Source organism: Abramis brama (genome assembly GCF_963993115.1).
Source record: "Abramis brama genome assembly, chromosome: 20".
Classification (NCBI taxonomy): domain Eukaryota; kingdom Metazoa; phylum Chordata; class Actinopteri; order Cypriniformes; family Leuciscidae; genus Abramis; species Abramis brama.
The window spans coordinates 32155730-32177125 of NC_139982.1; the positions used below are offsets into that span (position 1 = coordinate 32155730).

A 21396-nucleotide genomic window follows, 5' to 3' on the forward strand; every position below is an offset into this window, starting at 1 on the left:
CTGACCTTTGACCTCTGGCTTGGACAGAATGACCTCTATTCCCCGCAAAAGCAGATATGATCGAATATGCAGAAGAGCGTTCATTATTACAGCGGTTTGATTAGTCAGGAGCCGATATTCAACTTTGGCATGTAAATCGTATTATTATTATTTTATTTCAGTTCATTATTTTAATACATCAAGTTAAATTAAATGTAAATGAGAAATGTCACAACAGGAAATAGCTGAAATAAAATAAGGTTAAATTCTTAAATATTTTATTTCATTTAACGTTTATTTTATTTCAAGTAACAAATGTTTTGATCTTGTTCATTGTATTACAGGATAATGTTTTCTATGACAAAGATATATATTATTTAATTATATATATATATATAATTATATATATTAATGAATAATATTAAATATTATTATTACATGATAATTGCTGTTATATATTATCTTAATATTAAATCTTATTTTAATATATATATATATTTTTTTTATTTAAAAAATAAATAAAATATAAGATTAAATAATATATAATTATATTTAATCATATTAGTTATGAATATATATAATTTTATATATTAATTATATATATATATAAACAAATAACAATAAATAATTATATTAATAAATTATATTATTAAATATAATTATAATTTTTAAATTGTAAAATGACATTAACAATTATTTTTTTTTTAATTATATATAAAAATATATTTACATGACAAATCTTACTAATATATATACTTATAAATATAGTAAAATAATGGAAAACACAGAAACAATTAAGTAATGTCAAACAAAAGCTAACTCTGTTTTAACATTTAAAATCACCTAATGTGCATGTCTGATATCAGATGGAAGAGTATTAAATAGTTTAGGATGATATGAACAGGAATTTGATATTTTATACTTGATATTGAAGAATGTTGTGGATGATCCTGGCAGTCATGCATGATATGACCATCATCTCCTGTGTTTTTTATTGTGTTTTTTAGCTGCAGTGTCAATGTGAAGCAACAGAGGGCGGCGTTACGCTCAAAGCAGCAACACTGCACAAACACAGCTCAGGACAACAGTGTTGTTTAAAAAAATGTTTATTGGCTTTTAAAACCACTTAAAAAATCTCACCTGTGAGTACTTTCCATTGGAAAAAAAAAGAGAGAGAAAAGAACAAAACATCGCTGAAACGCTTTTGCAAAATTAACAAGCTACTGTCCACATAGAGCAGATAAACAAGCACATCAGAAGGCTCAAATCTACAGATCCAAACGGACAGACAGAATGAACATGTTTTCCCACCAGACATCGGACCAACTGCGGCATCAATCCCTGCGTATCAAAAGAGAACCGGAGTCGGACTTGTCAAATAAAAAATGGTTATTAATCAGTGCCTCGATGAATGCCAGAACATAAAAAATATTTACAGCTTTCTTCACATAGGCGTTTTTTTTTATATATATAAAAAGGATATATTAAAAACCAAATAAGAAACAATAACAATAGAACAACATTCATGAACAGAAACAGACTTATTTTAACTTAGTAAACATCATAAAATGCATATAGAACTACTTTTGTCTCCTCTTGACCTGGTTAACGATACCAGTGCTCTGATTGGCTAAAAGAGTGGTCACGACAAATACTACCATAGATATTTTAACATACATGCGCACATACAGTCATTTTATAACATGGTGAAGCATGTTGGATTTTTTCTTTTTTAAAAACACACTGCTTAATAATGTCATTTTTAAATCTCGTATTTTCATATTTTCTTCTCAGGTACGAGAAGTCGTACAACGCGGATCTCATTGAGATTAGAGCTCATTGCTACACAAGGCGTTTATTCATTGTCATTTTCTAGCATGAGTTATTCCCCTTTAGCTTTTTATTGTCATTAGAAGAAAAATAGCGTGGGCACCAATTGTTCCTTAAAACGACAGAAATAAACAAACAATACAAAAAGCTTTTAGTGCAATAATATGAACTTCAAAACCATTTCCAGTGTCCGCTCCTTTGATTCGCCTCCGCACAAAACATAGTCACGATAAAATGAACACCTTTATATTCAAGCCTCATCTAATTTCTTTTTTTTTCTTTTTTTTCTCTCGATAAATCCATGCTATAACATCCTCTTTCATTTACACATCACATCTGCGTATGCAGGAACCGATAAACTCCTAAGAAATATGGTACATTAGCAAGCTACAGATCCAACAGACAGCATTTACTAGCACATCACAGAAAGCCAGAAACGTAACAAGCGAGATATCGTGCTGGCTATGGACTTATGATTCCTCAGAGTTTTCTTAAGGGCACTCTCATCTACCTACAAACCATCACCGTTAGCGTCTTGATAAAATGGAAATTTCATAATGACCACTATGTCCTTTTTTTTTTAATTTTATACAAATGTCGCACTAACTTGAACAGCCTAGAAATTTAGCCTTTGTGAACTTGTACAACATGCTCCCCCAAACCATAGTTATCTGTACATCCGCCATATACATAATTTACACAAGATTCATCCCGCAATCTGATAAAAACAAAGCAAAAAAAAACAAACATTGTCTACAAGATCCCTTTTGGATGACGCCAATTGAAGATGGAAACCGCAACGTCTCTTGTTCTTCGACAGCTTCTCTTTGGTATGGAGTTAAGGCCGGAGAAACTACACAGGTTTTCCTGTCGATCTCGAGTTGGAAAGAATATCTAGCCATCACCATACCATTGTCACTACCAGTCTGAAATGATGTGCAAAAAAAGGCGCAGAAACCTACAAATGGCTAGCGACCATCTAAAGAGACGATCAAGAAATGTTCACCGCTAATACACAACACCTTTTTGTTTTTTTTAAGTGCACCAAGTTTGTTCTTGAATTCAAAACATCAAAGCCTTTTATGAGATGGAATAAGGCCTTAGACTCTGGAAATAAGGCAGACGAGTCTTCTTTTTTTTAACGTATATCGCACAAATCTCATCCCTCCCCAACAGTTTGGATTTAACAGTACAAGTTGTATGGCCTTAAATAACCTTTCCCCCCCAAAAAATGTGTAAAACCACTTTGACGAAACCAATGACGGCTGATGAGAGATTCAGTAAATGCGATTCTTTAAGTCAGCACCAAGTAGCACCTTGCAGTTCATTGAACTGACTGGTTTACGATATGTAGATGTGATATTTCACCTCTGCTGTACTTACGATATTTGAATACACTCCAACTAATCTCGCAAAGCCACAGTAAAAGATACTTATATGACCATCTAGAAAGGGTGTTTCCCCAAAGTCAATGACTTGTCACTTGGAATATTGCATGCAGGTTCTCAATATCCACTGTTTTTAGTGGATGGAAACATATAAAAGAGTGTGAATTAAATCAAGGATATGCTTGTGCACCAGGTGATGTTTCATTATCAATTGGAACCAGATGAATTATTTGACCATCCAAGATAAATTACTTCTGAATAATAGGGATAAATGACTGGAATGATCCACGAAATCAATAGGAATACCAAAAAAAAAAAGAAAAAACATTTGATAAAGCACATGCCTGTAAGAGATTTACCTCAGGCTGGCACTTTACACTGGACAAGTCCAAAGCATCCAGATTTTTGCTGCACAGACACGTCATTCAACATTTTTGGATACACAAAACGTTGCAATACAAAAAAACAAAACGCTGAACAGAAACCATAAATATAAACAACGACAACAGCAACATCAACAGTAAAGGAACAGGAAATAATATTATCCCAACATTTCAACGGTTGGCTGGTCTTTATTCTCCAGCCAATCAAAACCAGCAGAGTTCACAGTATCGCTGCAAATCTGCTGAAACAGAGGATCGTTCTTCAGTTCTTCCAGTGTGGCATCTTCATATTGGTCCTGCTGTTGACTGGGGTCAAACAGCAAGTTGGGGTCCAAAGTGTTCAGGTCATTAATGCTACTAGAAAGGTCAGAAGTCAACCGGATATCGCTGGAAAAGTCAGAAGCGACCGCGCTAAGTTCAGATGCCACTTGTCCGACGAGTTGTGAACTGGGGTTGAGGCTGTCCTCCCCTAAGAGATCCTTAACGGTAGTGTTGAAGTCCAGTTGCTCTTGTTGCTCGTGATCCACGACCTGCTGAGAGGTTTGGGGCAACAAGTGCTGCCGGGTGAGATCTGGATCATCTTGTAACTGTTGTTGGTCTGACAACTGCAACTGTTGGTCCTGGAGTTGCAACGGTTGGTCCTGGAGTGGTAATTGCTGATCTGGAAGTTGCAGCTGTTGATTCTGGAGTTGTAGGTGTTGATCTTGCAGCTCCAATTGCGGTTCTTGGAGCTCAAGCTGCTCTTCCGGTTGTTGCAGTCCAGAGCCTGATTGTGCTTGACTGTCGCCGCTGGAGAAGACGACTTGTTCCTCTCCCGTGCTTATGAGGTAACCCGTCTTCTGGAAGTCAAATGGCGAAGGGCTTGAGTCCAGAGGCAGCTGCTGGTTCTGAGGGTTGGGGCCTCCAGGGAAGCCCTGTGTCGTCTCCAAGATTTGGGTTAAGTTCATCCGTGCGGTGTAATTGGAGGGCAGGTTATTTACACCAAGTCCTCGCACTGCATCGTCTCCGTCCGTGTCCATCTTGCTGAGAAGCACGGTTGTGATCTTAGCGCTATTGCTTTGCTGCACCTGGTGACTGACAGGTAGCAGCTCAGACTGCATCATGATGTTTAGCGGCACTGATTGGCTCCTTTGGGCCAAGGTGCTGGCACTGACCACTGACTGGTTGTTGGCCAGAATGTTAAGGACCTCAGATGTCAGGGGGCAATTAAAGGGAGAAACAACAGACCTTGGAGTGGTGACTGTTTGTGCAGTGGTGCCACTGAGGTTACGCTGGCGAACTGCCGGGCTAACGCTACGACACCGGAAGGTTCCAGATGCGGATGTGCTTCCGGCCCCTTTATTGTCCAACGGAGCTGGGACGGCGAAACTTTCTTGCCTGCTACTAAGGGTGGTTTGCTGTCCTTGTTGCACTGGAGAAACGGCTGTTAACCTTCCGAAGTTTCCATCCTGATGCCTTGACTGAGACTGGAGAGATTGGCCTGGGATGGCAAAGGCATGTGGTTTACGGAAATGGTCCTCAACCAGATCCTGGTAACTGGGGAGGATAGCAATGGTGGAGTTCGTTGAGATAACAGGAGAGCCTGCGGTGCTGTTGTACCTGTTGGTTATCCACTCCAGCTTGGCTTTATCTGGGTGGGTGGCCATAGGCCTTTGCATGGGCTTCACTGGACTGCTGGACACAACACTACCATCATGATAACCAGTTATACTGGAGTTGATAGGAGTGAATGCAAAGGGATTGCGGCATTCAATGGGACTTGGAGGAACACTGCTGCTGCAGTTTGACAGTGGAGTGCTAATGGGTGTATGGCGCCCACCTAAGATGCTATCAACTGGGGTAACAGTTGCCATTCGGGAACAAGGGCTTTCTCTGGTCATGCTATTCCCCCCTGGTAGCATCTCGGAGGTAGGAGTTGGAGTAGGCGTTGGTGTTGGCGTAGGCGTCGGAGTTGGCGTGTGCACTGGCGTTGCACTACTATGGGAAGAATGATAGAACTGCGTACTTGTTTGATGGGGCGACATGATTGTTCCTTGTCCAACTGTGGCTTGACCTTGTATGGATATATCAACACAACTTAGGTAGGATTGCAAGCTGCTATTTAGCTTCATTTGCTCCTCCATCTGTACAAGCTCTTCTACGATACTATCCTGGGTCATATCATCATCATTGAATGGGAAATAGTCAATGCTAGCTTGGGCTCCTGCAAAATCAACAATGTCCTGCTGAAGAGAGAGCTGACTGGAGGTCTCAGTTGCCATCAACGGTAACGGATTAGCTGCATTCTGCTTGTGTTCTGCTTGCATCTGTTGCGAGAAGTCTTGCAGCGAGCTCTTGAGCTCACTTACAGCGGATACCTCCTGAGAAACAACACTGCTGATTTGGTGGTGACTTGGGATTTGTTGCAATAAAGCTGTGCTATTACCAGAAGCGGTTTCATTCAGGCTGATATCAGCAACTTCATTCTCGATTTGAGGATTAACAGTCCGAGAGATTCCAATGGGAGTGTCGGAAAGAGCCAAGATTTGAGTTGGAAAAGAGCTACTGTGTTTTAGCGTAACTTTGCATGGAGCACTCTCTGGTCTTGCTGGGGTTCCAGGTCTCTGGATCTTCTTAGCTGATATTACAAGACCAGGCCTGGCATTGCTGTTAACATCCAAAGGTTGCTGGGAAACAAATACTCTTTTAACTGGGATTGTATGGGTTTCCAAAACAGATGCAGAGCGTTTTCGAGGGCTTTTTAGACAGAGACCAGCATCTTTAGAAGAAGTGCTTGCAGTTGCCACCGCACAAATGGATGACAATTCGGCGTCTACATTCTGGCTGGTAACAGTTAAATACAAAGTACTTTCTGGTTGATCATTGCTATTGTTATTGCTGCTTGGGGCAAGAGCCTCCATAATTGTACTTGAAGGGGTTGTAGAGTCACTCTTGGCCCTTATAACTCTCTCAGGCACAGGGGACGCCTTAATAAGCAGAGAGGGTTCACTGGAAGCCCGGTATTTAGTGGCTCTTTCGTTCTTTTGTCCTGTACTTGCTCCTGACGCAGTGCTTTGTTTATCAACAGAAATAGCTGAGTTACTGTCATTCACAGCTTCGAATGTCACTTTCACCTCATTGGTAATGGTGGACGCTAACGGGGTTGGGGTTATAGAAGGACGTCCAGGTTTCCCAAATCCAGATGACTGAAGAGAGATGGCAGACGCCCCGTTATGAGCTTGCTGGGTTTGGTTAAATTCTTCCTGGGAAGCTGTGCTACTGATGCCTGCTGACGCAGGTCGCAACGGGGTAGGAGTACTACTATTACTGCTACTGTTGGGCGCTAGCGATATTGCAGTCATCTTGACCACATTTACAGAGCTAACATGAGGCGTGGGCATCACTGTCTTGATGGGGCTGTTGGTGATGAGGAGCGTTTGGGGTGAGCGAAGTGCAATGGCGCTTGTGGCGGAAGGTTTAGGTAAGATCTGGGCATATCGGTGTCTGGCCAACCGGTCACCAACTGGGCTGGCAGAGATATTCTGGGGTGTTTTTGGAGACTGCTTAAGAGATTGTGTCACGACCTGGAAGTTAACCGGTACAACTTTTCCCTCTGCTGTCCCAACAGGACTTGGAGAGGTCATTAGTTGCCTGCTTCTCTGAACCTGCAAAACAAAAAAATAGTTGAAGCAATTGTCCATTCAGAAATATCAAGTCATCCATACCCTGTTAGTAGGGGTGTGACAAGATCTTGTGAGAGGGTGAAATTAGCGTAGAATATGCCACTGCTACATTCACATTACATTACAGTGCCCACCGCGGCATACCCTCCACAGTTGTTTTGCAGTTTTTCGAAATATAAAAATCATTGTAATGTTTTTATTTCTATGTTCAATTTGTGGAAAGTAGTTCAATTAGGAGGTCACACACAGCCTCAATCAGAACTTCTGGAAGCTCATAAATCATGTACAGTAAGGTCTGAAGAGACTTAAAAATCATACAGGAGAAAAGCAAGTCAGTTGAGTTTGTGGCAAAACCTTTTACAGTGCTTGCATATTGTTGTCTTTCAATGCATATGTTAATTCGGTAACACTTAATAATAAGGTTCATTAGTTAACTACATTAGTTAACATGAACTAAGAATGAACAAACCTTCTTCAGCATTTATTAATCTTAGTTAATATTAATTTCAACATTTACTAATATGTTATTAAAATCAAAGGTTGTGTTTGTTAACATTAGTTAATGCACTGTGAAATAACATGAACAGCTGTATTTTTACTAACTAACATTAACAAAGATTAATAAATGCTGTAACAAATGTATTGCTCATTGTTAGTTCATAAACTAATATTAACTAATGAACCTTATTGTAACGTGTTACTGATAATTCATACTCAGAAAGTAGAACTGAAATGATATTTATTACAAGATTATTAGCTAAAACATTTCAAAAATGCACCTGCCGACTATTTTTCCAATCATGAATTTTGTCATTGAGGATTTCTATAAAATATTGTGCAAAAATCTCGTCTTGTGAACCCAATCTCGTGCCTCGTCTTCTAAAATAAGTGTCTCGTCACACCCCAACCCGTTAGCAACCAAAATCTCCTTACTGTGATAGGACTTTGAACAGCAGCAACCACAATGCCAATGGTTGGTTGAGGGGACAGTAATGCAGGACTTCCAGAGGTCAGGCTGGACCCAGGGACAGGTGTGCCCGCCTCGGCCCTTCTCACCTGGGCATCGGTGGGCAAAGGAGAGGTGAGCTTCTGCTCCTGCTGCTTCTTCTGGATCTTACGCTGAAGCTGCTGTTTGGCGTCTACAGAAGGCGAAGGGAGGGTCTTCACTTGGGGAAGGAATGAGTTGGCTTCACCGGTTGGCACAAACGCAGACGTAGGGGTTTTCATACCTGGCATTTTTAGGAAATAGGTTTAAGTTAAAAACAATGATATATTTTCTTGTCCTCTCTCTCACCCCTGATTGATTAAGAAACAGAGTACATGAAAAAGAGAAATAAATTGTATTTGTTTTTTTCTGTGTTTAAAAAGGTACAAGTTTTGTTGTTGTTTTTTCTCTCTCTTAGTAAGGTTTTAATTTTTGCTGTATTTTGTCTATATTGCTGCCACACTGTATGCATTTATGTAATACACATATATATTTTAATTTAATATTATTTTACTGATATTGCTTTGTAATATACTAGTATGTTTTGGCGCATGCGAAGGGCTTTCCTGTTAGAACGGTGTCGTGTTAGCGGCCCCTAAGTTAATAACTAATGATCTTTGCAATGGAAGTGAATCAATCAATCAAAACTAACTTTAGCTGGACAATAACTTTATCCTAGAGCTGTTGTAAAGTCTAAACAATCTGTTACGGTAATTTCCTATAATCACTGTAAAGCTGCTTTGAAACAATCCATATTCTTAAAAGCGCTGTATAAATGAAGGTGACTTGACTTGCATTTATAATCCTTTTCTTTTTTCCCCTTTTTTCCCTCTTTTTTTGTGTAACTGGCTCTGAGAGCAAGGAATGCTTTTGTTTAATTTCAGCTGGATTTCTTGGTTAATATGTTGAAACAAATACTGTATTGTCTTTCTGTTTGTAACTCTCTGATTGAAAAGCATCAATAAAAAAGAGTTAAAATAAAAAACAATGATAAGTTTAATCATGCAAGTTTGTAAGTGAGGTAATTTTTGTGTCTTGCCTGTTGGGGTTCCAGTCATAACAGTAAGAGCTGCCATGGACTTAGTGCCTATATAGTGACTGTTAAGAAGAAAGCGTGCCAGTTCTTCCACACTGTCAAACTGGCGACTCAAAACCTTCTGAGCCCATTCGCAGACCAGACCACAGGCAGCAGAACGCATCTCGTCCTCGGCACTGGGAGACTGACCGGTCGACTCCAACAACTCACACTAAAGCAGCAGACAGATAAGAGGGGATTGCTTATCAGTTATGACTGGTGAAAATATTACATGACTGGTCAAAAGTGTGAAATGTTTATAAGTCTCAAATGCCGAAGCTGCATAAAAAAATAATAATAATAATAATAAAAAAAAAAAGAGTAATAGTAATATTTAGGGATGCACGAAATATCGGCCACAATATCGGTATCGGGCGATATATGATCATTTTTGGTGTTATCGTTATCGGCCTGATAAGAAAATTTGGTTGATATATTAAAGCTGATTAATAATGGATTATGTCCTTCAGCTGACGCTTCAGATGCGCACTGTTCAACATGATGGTTTTGAATTGCTTGAAATATAATTGGAATCACTTCAATAAAGGAAAATACGGTTCAGTGCAACATGTGCAGCGCGAGTCTGTCATATCGGCTACATAACATTATAATGAGAACATAATAATTGTGTGTTTGAGACGTGGCTTTTAATGATGAGACTTTTTTTTGTAATCAGGCTCCCAAAAATGATATAAAAATTTGGATTTCGATTTATCGGCCATTATATCGGTTATCGGCTTTCAAATATAAAGAATTATCGGTTATCGATATCGGCCAAAATTTTCATATCTGTGCATCCCTAGTAATATTGTGAAATATCAATACAATTTCTGTTCAAATGTAATTTATTTCTGATGCAAAGCTGAATTTTCATTATCATTACTCTTTGATCCTCCAGAAATCATCCTAATATTATTATAGAACAGGACACTCACCCCATCTCCTGATTTGTGTAAGTCCAGGTTTGGGAGTGACGGCATGTGCACAAATGCTTTTTTCCTCAGACCACTGTAGCAGTACGTGATCCATCGTAAAGGTTCACAACAACTCTCATGACTTCTCACATATGTGACCCTGGACCACAAAACCAGTCACGAGTCGCACGGAGATATGTGTAGCAATAGCCAACAATACATTGTAAGGGTCAAAATTATCACTTTTCTTTTATGCCAAAAATCATTAGGATATTAAGTAAAGATCATGTTCCATGAAGATATTTTGTAAATTTCCTACCGTAAATATATAAAACATATATTTTTGTGAGTGAATGCAGCACAATCGTGAACATAAATGGACAACTTTAAAGGAGATTTTCTCAATGTTTAGATTTTTTTGCACCCTCAGATTCCAGATTTTCAATAGTTGTATCTCGGACAAATATTGTCCTATCCTAACAAATCATACACCAATGGCTTATTTAATAAAGCTTATTCAATGGCTTATTTAATAAAGCTTATTCAATAAAGCTTATTTATTCAGCTTTCAGATGATGTATAGATCTCAATTTAAAAAAAATTACCCATGTGACTGGTTTTTGGTCCAGGGTCACATATGATCTATGCATTTAGTTTGTTTCAAAAGATTGCGTTAGGTGTACTGTATGTGACATCTCAGATTTCCACAGAAAAGGATATTTTGATTTCCCCCTCATGCCCAAACGACGTGCCTTCATGTTCGGAAAAACATTTTTCATGATCTTCCCGAAATCAGCTGCACTTAAAGGATGGTAACCCAGATTGTCGCAATAACTCCTAAAAAAACAACAACAAAAAACAGCATGAGAATCCGATGAGTACAAGCAAACAAATCCTGTCCGTTACTGCATTAAAGCGCACTCACTTGTATTCGTCGTACACCTCTTGTTTTGGCAGTGAGGTTTCCGGATGCTCTTCTAAGTGATTTCGGATCCAGTTGAACGCGTATGTTTGTTGAGTCCGACTGGACGACATTGAATTCTGGTCACTACGGGGAAAACACAGGGAAAGGGAGGCTTGAAACAGTGATGCTGTAGTTGCAGAAATATATGTGTGTACATTTGTTGCTCCTGTATAATATATCACGTTACAAGAATGTTTTTTCCCTGTGATATAGTTAAAGTTGTAGTACCATAGTGCAGGACTTGCAGAGCCCCTCTGATTTTCAGTTCTATTGGACATCATGTTGGGAAAGAGGGGTTGACATGATGGACAGATAAGGGGAAACAAATGATAAAACACAGGAAGCTTGGTATTGCAATGTCATAATTGACACAAAATCTATTTAAATGGTGAAATGATTAGCTCATATGATTCAATACAGCATGATGCAAAAGAACAAATGCAAAAAATAGGCAATCTTACAAAGAAAAATGGATAACACTTTACACTGAGGTTCATTAGTTAACAAACTAAGAATGAGTAATACTTCTACAGCATTTATTAATCTTAGTATCTATTAATTTCAACATTTACTAATACGTTATCAAAATCAAAGGTTGTGTTTGTTAGCATTAGTTAATGCACTGTGAACTAACAAAGATTAATAAATACTGTAACAAATGTATTGCTCATTGATAGTTCATGTTAGTTAATATATTAACTAATGAACCTTATTGTAAAGTGTTACCAAAAAATGATACTTGTACACTTCTTGATTTTGTTACATCAATGCATCTCACTAGATATGCATGTTTCACTGAATGAGTGAATAATAAACATCAGACATACTATATGCTATGAGTGTATTTGATATTGCAAAGCACAAAGATCACAAATGGTTTTTGAGGTGTTCAAATCATAAAAGGAAGGGAGGGGGATATGGAAAGGAATAAATAGATTAAAAATAACATGTACCTTTTGTCATTGCCACTACTGGGACCAGAAGGCAACTTAAGGTAGAGGTAGAGCTTTTCGATATCTGTAAACTTCTCAACATCTTGCTGCGTAAATGAAGAACACAAGGGCATTTCAGACAAGTTTCATATTATTTTTACTCTAAAAACAAACTAACAAGCATGTTCACAGTCATTAAATGGAATAAAAGTGTTAAAATCAGCGAAATTCTATGACTAACCTAAAAAATAATTAACTTAAACAACTTAAACTGTCAGTTCATTTGGTATTTGGGTGTGAAATCTGTAGTCTTTCACACCAAGCATTTTATAGAAAAACTGATTTATTATATTTGATTATGTGATTTTGCTCATTTTAGCAATTCTTTGACACTTAAAGGTTGATCACTCGAAGGTTGATCAAGGCCATAATGGTTTCAATATAGATTACACAAGATATCCAGTAGCCAAACATTTATTTCGGCCCCTGCAAGACTTCGCAGTCCATGACATCACTGTTTTCTCCTGCATTCATTTGCGCAGGGTTGGCGTATTCAAAGGGGAAAAGCAGGTCCCCTCGAGTCCGACAGACACACAATACTGGAGTGTGTCTGCGCATATGACCAGCAAACCTGCAGTCCTGCTCAGCTTTTAGCCAGTTGCCATGTAAACCTTGTCAGTAAACATGCATGTCAATGCTGACACACACTTCGTTTCAGCACAGGCTCCTCCCACCTCGCTTTCAATTGGCTGGTGAGAATGAATTCCTCTCACCTCTTCCTATTCTATTTGCCTCTTTGTTGCTAGGGGAAACCGGCACTCATGAATGGGGTGAGGCTTGACAGCCAATGAGCAGTAAATAAAAAAATAAAAGACAATTCGCTGTTATTTCCTAAATGCACCAGGTAGCCGTTATAAATCCATCTATTCAATGCTAGGGCTGATATGTGTGACCCTGGACCACAAAACCAGTCACATGGGTCAATTTTTTTCAAATTGAGATTTATACATCACATGAAAGCTGAATAGATAAGCTTTCCATTTATGTATCCATATTTGTTATAATATGACAGTATTTGGCCGAGATACAACTATTTGAAAATCTGGAATCTGAGGGGGTATTTTTATTTTTTTTTTAAATAAAAAATTCTAAACATTGAGAAAATCGCCTTTAAAGTTGTCAATGTATGTTTGCAATTTTGCTGCGTCCACTCACAAAAATATATTTACGGTAGGAAATTTACAAAATATCTTCATGGAACATGATCTTTACTTAATATCCTAATGATTTTTGGCATAAAAGAAAAATCTATAATTTTGACCCATACAATGTATTGTTGGCTATTGCCACAAATATCCCAGTGCGACTGGTTTTGTGGTCCAGGGTCACATATTGAGGTATTGTATAAAACAAACATGCAGGCTTATTCTATCTGAACATGGAAGCTGAGTCTTTAAAGGTTTTATTACGTTGATTCTGGCTACTGAACAGTATGACATCTGTATGAAGTAGTTATCTTGCCTCTGATTGGCTGTACAGCAGCAACAGGTGATACTGGCCAATCACTGAGTAATAAAACTTTATGCTCTTGATAGGAATCAGATTCAACTCTAAATTCTGATTAGAAACAGACAGATTCAACTAAATTCTGATCGGAAACAGACTGATTCAACTCTAAATTCTGATTTGAAACATATTCAACTCTAAATTATGATAGGAATCAGATTCAACTCTAAATTCTGATTGGAAAGACAGATTCAACTCTAAATTCTGATCGGAAACAGACTGATTCAACTCTAAATTATGATTTGAAACATTCAACTCTAAATTATGATTTGAAACATTCAACTCTAAATTATGATAGGAATCAGATTCAACTCTAAATTCTGATCGGAAACAAACAGATTCAACTCTAAATTCTGATCGGAAACAGACAGATTCAACTCTAAATTCTGATCGAAAACAAAAAGATTCAACTCTGAATTCTGATTTGAAACAGATTCAACTCTAAATTCTGATAGGAATCAGATTCAACTCTAAATTCTGATAGGAATCAGAGTCAACTCTAAATTCTGATTGGAAACAGATTCAACTCAAATTTCTGACAGGAATCAGACAGATTCAACTTTAAATTCTGATTGGAAACAGACAGATTCAACTCTAAATTCTGATTGGAAACAGACAGGTTAAACTTTAAATTCTGATTGGAATCAGACAGATTCAACTTTAAATTCTGATTGGAAACAGACAGGTTAAACTCTAAATTCTGATTGGAAACAGACAGGTTAAACTCTAAATTCTGATCGGAAACAGACAGATTCAACTTTAAATTCTGATTGGAAACAGACAGATTCAACTCTAAATTCTGATTGGAAACAGACAGATTAAACTCTAAATTCTGATCGGAAACAGACAGATTCAACTCTAAATTCTGATTGGAAACAGACAGGTTAAACTCTAAATTCTGATTGGAAACAGACAGGTTAAACTCTAAATTCTGATCGGAAACAGACAGATTCAACTTTAAATTCTGATTGGAAACAGACAGGTTAAACTCTAAATTCTGATCGGAAACAGACAGATTAAACTCTAAATTCTGATTTGAATCAGATTAAACTCTAAATTCTGATTTGAAACAGATTAAACTCTAAATTCTGATTTGAATCAGATTAAACTCTAAATTCTGATTTGAAACAGATTAAACTCTAAATTCTGATTTGAATCAGATTAAACTCTAAATTCTGATTTGAAACAGATTAAACTCTAAATTCTGATTTGAAACAGATTCAACTCTAAATTCTGATAGGAATCAGATTCAACTCTAAATTCTGATTGGAAACATACAGATTCAACTCTAAATTCTGATTGGAAACAGACAGGTTCAACTCTAAATTCTGATTGGAAAAAGACAGATTCAACTCTAAATTCTGATTGGAAACAGACAGATTCAACTCTAAATTCTGATTGGAAAAAGACAGATTCAACTCTAAATTCTGATTGGAAACAGACAGATTCAACTCTAAATTCTGATCAGAAACAGACAGATTCAACCCTAAATTCTTATAGGAATCAGATTCAACTCTAAATTTTGATAGGAATCCGATTCAACTCTAAATTTTGATTAGAAACAGATTGATTCAACTCTAAATTCTGATTGGAAGCAGATTCAACTCGAATTTCCCATAGGAATCAGAAAGATTCAACTTTAAATTCTGATTTAAAACAGATTCAACTCTAAATTCTGATAGGAATCAGATTCAACTAAATTCTGATTGGAAACAGATTCAACTCTAAATTCTGAAGTAGACAGATTCAACTTTAAATTCTGATTGGAAACAGACAGATTCAACTCTAAATTCTGATAGGAATCATATAGATTCAACTTTAAATTCTGATTAGAAACAGACAGATTCAACTCTAAATTCTGACTGGATAAGCCTTGTTTGTAACATACAGATAAACACAAACCTGTTACACATTTTAAAATAATGCACCACACATTACAGCATTGCTTCCACAAACAGCCACAGTCACACTAATTAACTACATTACCTGGTGAAAGAATCATTCATACTGAAGCTTTAGAAGCTTATTACTTTACTGTACTTGTACATTTGCACACTGTTGAAAAGCTGTGAACATACAGCTGTACTTAGAACAATTTCCACCAGCCCAGCCTCATGACAATAAACATTCTATAGTATTCTATTCCATTCAATTCTATTCTATTTCATTATAAATTGTGGCATATTACTCAAAAGTGAGCTAAAAATAGCAAATGAAACTACTATAACACATTATTTGTTTAAGGTAGTTTGGCTTGCTTTAAATGCTTTGATGTGTTTTCATCTTCCTGGTAACAGCCTCCATGACTACAACTGTTTGTTACTGGAGTCATGACACACGTTTATATATATACAAAAGCAATAATTAACATAAAATAGAAAAGCCTGCAAGGACTGACTTTTGACTTTCATTTTTGTCAGCTTTGTCTTGAACATTATCGGTTGAAAGTTGTGGATATTTCTGTCTAGTTTGCCTAACTCGCATAAAAGATAGTTCTCAGCAAACTAAAAAAAGCCTAGGCTACTTAACAACAAACAAATGTGGTGTAGAAAACTATTCATCTGCAAAATGTGTGGTACTTGAGTTGTAAAGCATTATCACTTGATGCACTGACAAGAAGCTCATTTACATAAATTCTGCTCAAAGACGTAGAAGTAGTAGAAATTAACCTTGTAATGCATTAAACAAAACTATACATTCCCATTGCATTCTCGGGTCTGAGAGTCATAATTTAATATTTTTCAACTTAAACCATATTAAATCTGATAAGTAACTTCTCATTAATGAGTGAATGTGCAAACTTTTTAAAGTTTTGAATGTTACCATGTTTTTACCATGATCCTGAAATGACCTCCTCTGGGTCAAATTGGACCCGAATGCATTTAAAGAAAATTATATACAATAATCTAACGATATTTTCTTATAACAATATAAAACTAGAGCAATTATATAAGCTCTTTCACTTTCATTTTGATAGGAAATGTAAAATTTTCCCCAAAGTCTTTTTAAAAAAATGACATTAAAGAAAGCCATTTCTATCCATTTTTAATGCAATATTTACCCAATATTACTTTCAAAAAATGCCAATTATCTTTATAAACAGTGGCAACAGTAATAGGATAAGACATCAATATTCAATAAATTGTTACATTTATAAATAATATTTAAAAAATATTTATTCTTCTGCCAAATAATAGTTTATTAACTGTAGCGCTTTACGCTTGTCAAACAACATTGCAACTTACTGCATTAATACAGAATGCATCTGCATTATAAACAACACCTTCGAACACAGCTCATGCAGAATATGAATTTAGAGTCCAAAATATCTGTCTGACAACACTGAATGTTCATAAGTAATGACATGAGAGACTTACCAATATACTCTCCACTTTTGATTGTACAGATTTGCTGCAAAACAAGAAAAACAAGGATTGTTAGTGCGGTTATGCTTGATTAAAAAAAGTATAAACACAGTGAACACAAGACATGCTGTTGAGTTCCAGATAACAGGCAGGGCATTTGTTGGAGGTGGTTTCATTTAAGATAAAAGAATTCGTAGAAAGAGCGGGACTTTTCTTTCATTATTAATGACAGTGTCAAAGGTCGAGTCAGGGCATGTGCATTTTCTACTACACATAAACGAACGGGTTTGTTGGTTCTGGAGAAAATAAGCTTTTGTGGACATCTTAGGTTAATAATCATGGATGTCTGATTTTAGTTGCAATGGATGTATGATTTTGCATGGGGATTTTCTGATGTCACTGCATGGGATCTCAATGCAAAGGATGCTTGTTGCAAAATGCAATTTCAAATGCCTATAATATATGATTTCATTGCATGGGGATGGAGTCTGATTTTGTCTAATGGGTTTTCTAATGTCGTTGCATGTGGATGATGTCTAGTTGCATTGCATGGATTATCTGATATCACTGCATGGAAAGTCTGATTTCAGTTGAATGGGACGTCTGATTGAGTCCCATGCTCTGAGATCATATATTAGAATTTGAAATCAGATATGCCATGCAATAAAATCAGACATCCTACACAATGACAAGGTGTCAACAGAAAGCCCTTGCAATAAAATCAGACAAAATCATATCCAAAGAATGAAATCAGAAATCAGACATATTTACAGGCACTGAAATCATATATCAAATGCAACAAAATCATACAATCCATTAAATGATATCAGATATCCCCATGCATTAAATTATATATTACTTGCATTTTAAATCAGATGTGTTATGCAAAGAAATCTGACATCCAATGCAATGACATGCATTGAAGAAAATCAAGATAAAAATCAGAATGCAATGAAATCATACATCCATTGCAACTGAAATCAGATATCAAAATGCAATGAAATTAGAAATAAGACATAATTACATAAAATGCAATTTGAAACCAGATATGACATCAGAAAGTCCACGCAATAAAATCAGCATGCTTGGATAAATTCTATCCAAGTCAATGAAATCATACATCCAATGCAATGCATTTAGAAATATTAATAATCACATGCACTGAAATCATATGTTCCACGCCACAATGCATTATCAGACATTCCCATGCACTAAAATCAGATATTACTTGAAAATGAAGTCCGATTGACATCCGATGCAATGGCATAAGTAGCCTAAGTCAATCAGATACAACTCAAGACTTCATCCCCATACTATGAAATCATACATCCATTGCAACTGAAAACAGACATGCAAATGAAATTAGAAACCAGACAATCACATGCACTGAAATCTTATATTACATGCATTTAAAAACCAGATATGCCATATGAAATTAAATCAGTCATTCTATGCAATGACATCATAAAGTCCATGCAATGAAATCAGACATCATATGCAAGAAACTGAAATCAGACATAATCCCATGCAACAAAATCACCCTACCCATGGATTGAAATCAGACATTCCCATGCACGGAATTTAGATATAACTTGAATCTGAAATGAGATATACCGTGCAATGACATCTGACGTCCAGTGCAATGACGAGATAATCAATGAGATCAAATCAGACATCATGCAATGAAATCATGCATCTGAAAGCAGATATTGCATGCAACGAAATCATATGTAGGCCCACTGTCCAGTTGAAATAAGGCTGTAAACAATCAAAACATAACATGCAATGGAATCAGACATCCCGTTACAAGTGCCAGCCATCAGATGCAAGCAATGTTTGCGAGATCGGATCTCTCACCAAATGGAGTTCTTGATCTTGTTGTACTGCAGTGCCGTGGCCTCGAGGCTCTGCAGGGACGGTCCGGGAACACCGGGAACACCGGGCTGTTGTTGTTGATCATCAGCCATCACGGTGAGCTTCATGCATGGGAGGGGGAAGAGGAGGAGGAGGAGGAGCAGGAGGAAGAGGAGGACAGATTCAGCATGTAGGCCTCATTTGAGCGCATAACGCCCGGAGCCGAGGTGAGACGAGCCGTTACCGGGAGTCTGGACCGAGCAGCACGGGCTCGGTTGTCGGATTCGGACGCATACACCGCGGCGGGCGAGAACGAGGCGGAAAAACACGGAGATTCTCCGAGAGAAACAGCAGCAGCAGCAACTGACCGAGCTGAAACGGGGACTGCGCATGCGCACGGGCGTACAGGCGTGTGCGCGCTCGCGTGTGTAACCTAGCTACACTCATGCTGGAAATGGCACTCAAAAGTGAACACCCTTCTGTTCATATATAAAGATAACGTGTTTTATTATTCTAAACATGTAAAAAAGAGTTTAGGTTACTTCCAAAAAAAAAAGTGATTACTACCATAGTTAGTACCATAGTTACTACCATAGTACTATCATATGTGCCCAAAACATGTTTATACCATTGTTTATCAACTATCTTTATTTGAAAATAATATAATTATATAGTATATATTTGTGTAGATCACTAAAAGCTGAAAATAACCAACATTGGGAGGAAAACAGCTTCATAAAATCTTTATTAAAATGAGGCGTGTGCGCGCTCGCGTGTGTAACCTAGCTACACTTTTGCTGGAAATTGTCCTAAAAAGTGAACTAATTCTCCCTTCTATTCATATATAAAGATAAAATGTGTTTTATTATTCCAGAAATGTAAAAAAGAGTTTAGGTTACTTTTGAAACAAGTGATTACTTACTACCATAGTAGCCGCCTACTATGTGCCCAAAACATGTTAATAATACCATGGCATATCAATTAGCTTTATTTGAAAATAATATAATTCTATAGCATCTAGATCAGTAAAAGCTGAAAATCATGGATCATGGATTTCTGTTGTCACTGCACAGAATATATATATATATTGTAATATATGATTTCAGTGCATGTGATCAATTATAAATTTATGAATGTTTGACAATGTAACTCATTTAAACATGCCAATAAAGTTATTCCAATATTGAATCTGTGAACACTAAAATAATTCTACACTGCCCTCTTCTGTCAATAACTCTACACTGGCCCTCTATACATCTCTATACTGCCCTCTGCTGTCAATAACTCTACACTGGCCCTCTATACATCTCTATACTGCCCTCTGCTGTCAATAACTCTACACTGGCCCTCTATACATGTCTATACTGCCCTCTGCTGTCAATAACTCTACACTGGCCCTCTATACATCTCTATACTGCCCTCTGCTGTCAATAACTCTACACTGGCCCTCTATACATCTCTATACTCCCCTCTGCTGTCAATAACTCTACACTGGCCCTCTATACATGTCTATACTGCCCTCTGCTGTCAATAACTCTACACTGGCCCTCTATACATCTCTATACTGCCCTCTTCTGTCAATAACTCTACACTGGCCCTCTATACATGTCTATACTGCCCTCTGCTGTCAATAACTCTACACTGGCCCTCTATACATCTCTATACTGCCCTCTACCGTCAATAACCCTACACTGGCCCTTTATACATCTCTATACTGCCCTCTGCTGTAAATAACTCTACACTGGCCCTCTATACATCTCTATATTGCCCTCTGCTGTAAATAACTCTACACTGGCCCTCTATACATCTCTATACTGCCCTCTGCTGTCAATAACTCTACACTGGCCCTCTATACATCTCTATACTGCCCTCTGCTGTCAATAACTCTACACTGGCCCTCTATACATCTCTATACTGCCCTCTGCTGTCAATAACTCTACACTGGCCCTCTATACATCTCTATACTGCCCTCTGCTGTCAATAACTCTACACTGGCCCTCTATACATCTCTATACTGCCCTCTTCTGTCAATAACTCTACACTGGCCCTCTATACATCTCTATACTGCCCTCTGCTGTCAATAACTCTACACTGGCCCTCTATACATCTCTATACTGCCCTCTGCTGTCAATAACTCTACACTGGCCCTCTATACATCTCTATACTGCCCTCTGCTGTCAATAACTCTACACTGGCCCTCTATACATCTCTATACTGCCCTCTTCTGTCAATAACCCTACACTGGCCCTTTATACATCTCTATACTGCCCTCTTCTGTCAATAACTCTACACTGGCCCTCTATACATCTCTATACTGCCCTCTGCTGTAAATAACTCTACACTGGCCCTCTATACATCTCTATATTGCCCTCTGCTGTAAATAACTCTACACTGGCCCTCTATACATCTCTATACTGCCCTCTGCTGTCAATAACTCTACACTGGCCCTCTATACATCTCTATACTGCCCTCTGCTGTCAATAACTCTACACTGGCCCT

The 21396-nt window shown here is 37.5% G+C and overlaps 1 protein-coding gene across 2 annotated transcripts; it reads right to left on the minus strand.

The window, feature by feature from the left end:
- Nucleotides 1-1069: 1069 nt before the first annotated feature.
- On the minus strand, nt 1070-19292 carry rfx7b (regulatory factor X7b). 2 transcript variants are annotated; one of them, XM_084094425.1, is made up of 11 exons: nt 18901-19034; nt 18658-18801; nt 17056-17089; nt 12134-12219; nt 11409-11447; nt 11142-11264; nt 10937-11053; nt 10238-10322; nt 9267-9474; nt 8176-8471; nt 1070-7224 (listed from the first exon to the last, which is right to left on the minus strand). In XM_084094425.1, the coding sequence occupies exons 2-11, from the start codon at nt 18720-18722 to the stop codon at nt 3739-3741; spliced, it is 4539 nt and encodes a 1512-aa protein (XP_083950551.1). In that variant the 5' UTR covers nt 18723-18801; nt 18901-19034; the 3' UTR covers nt 1070-3738. The 2 variants fall into 2 exon arrangements, with proteins under 2 accessions (XP_083950551.1, XP_083950550.1); XM_084094424.1 differs by lacking the exon at nt 18658-18801 and having other exon boundaries at nt 18901-19292.
- Nucleotides 19293-21396: the final 2104 nt, after the last annotated feature.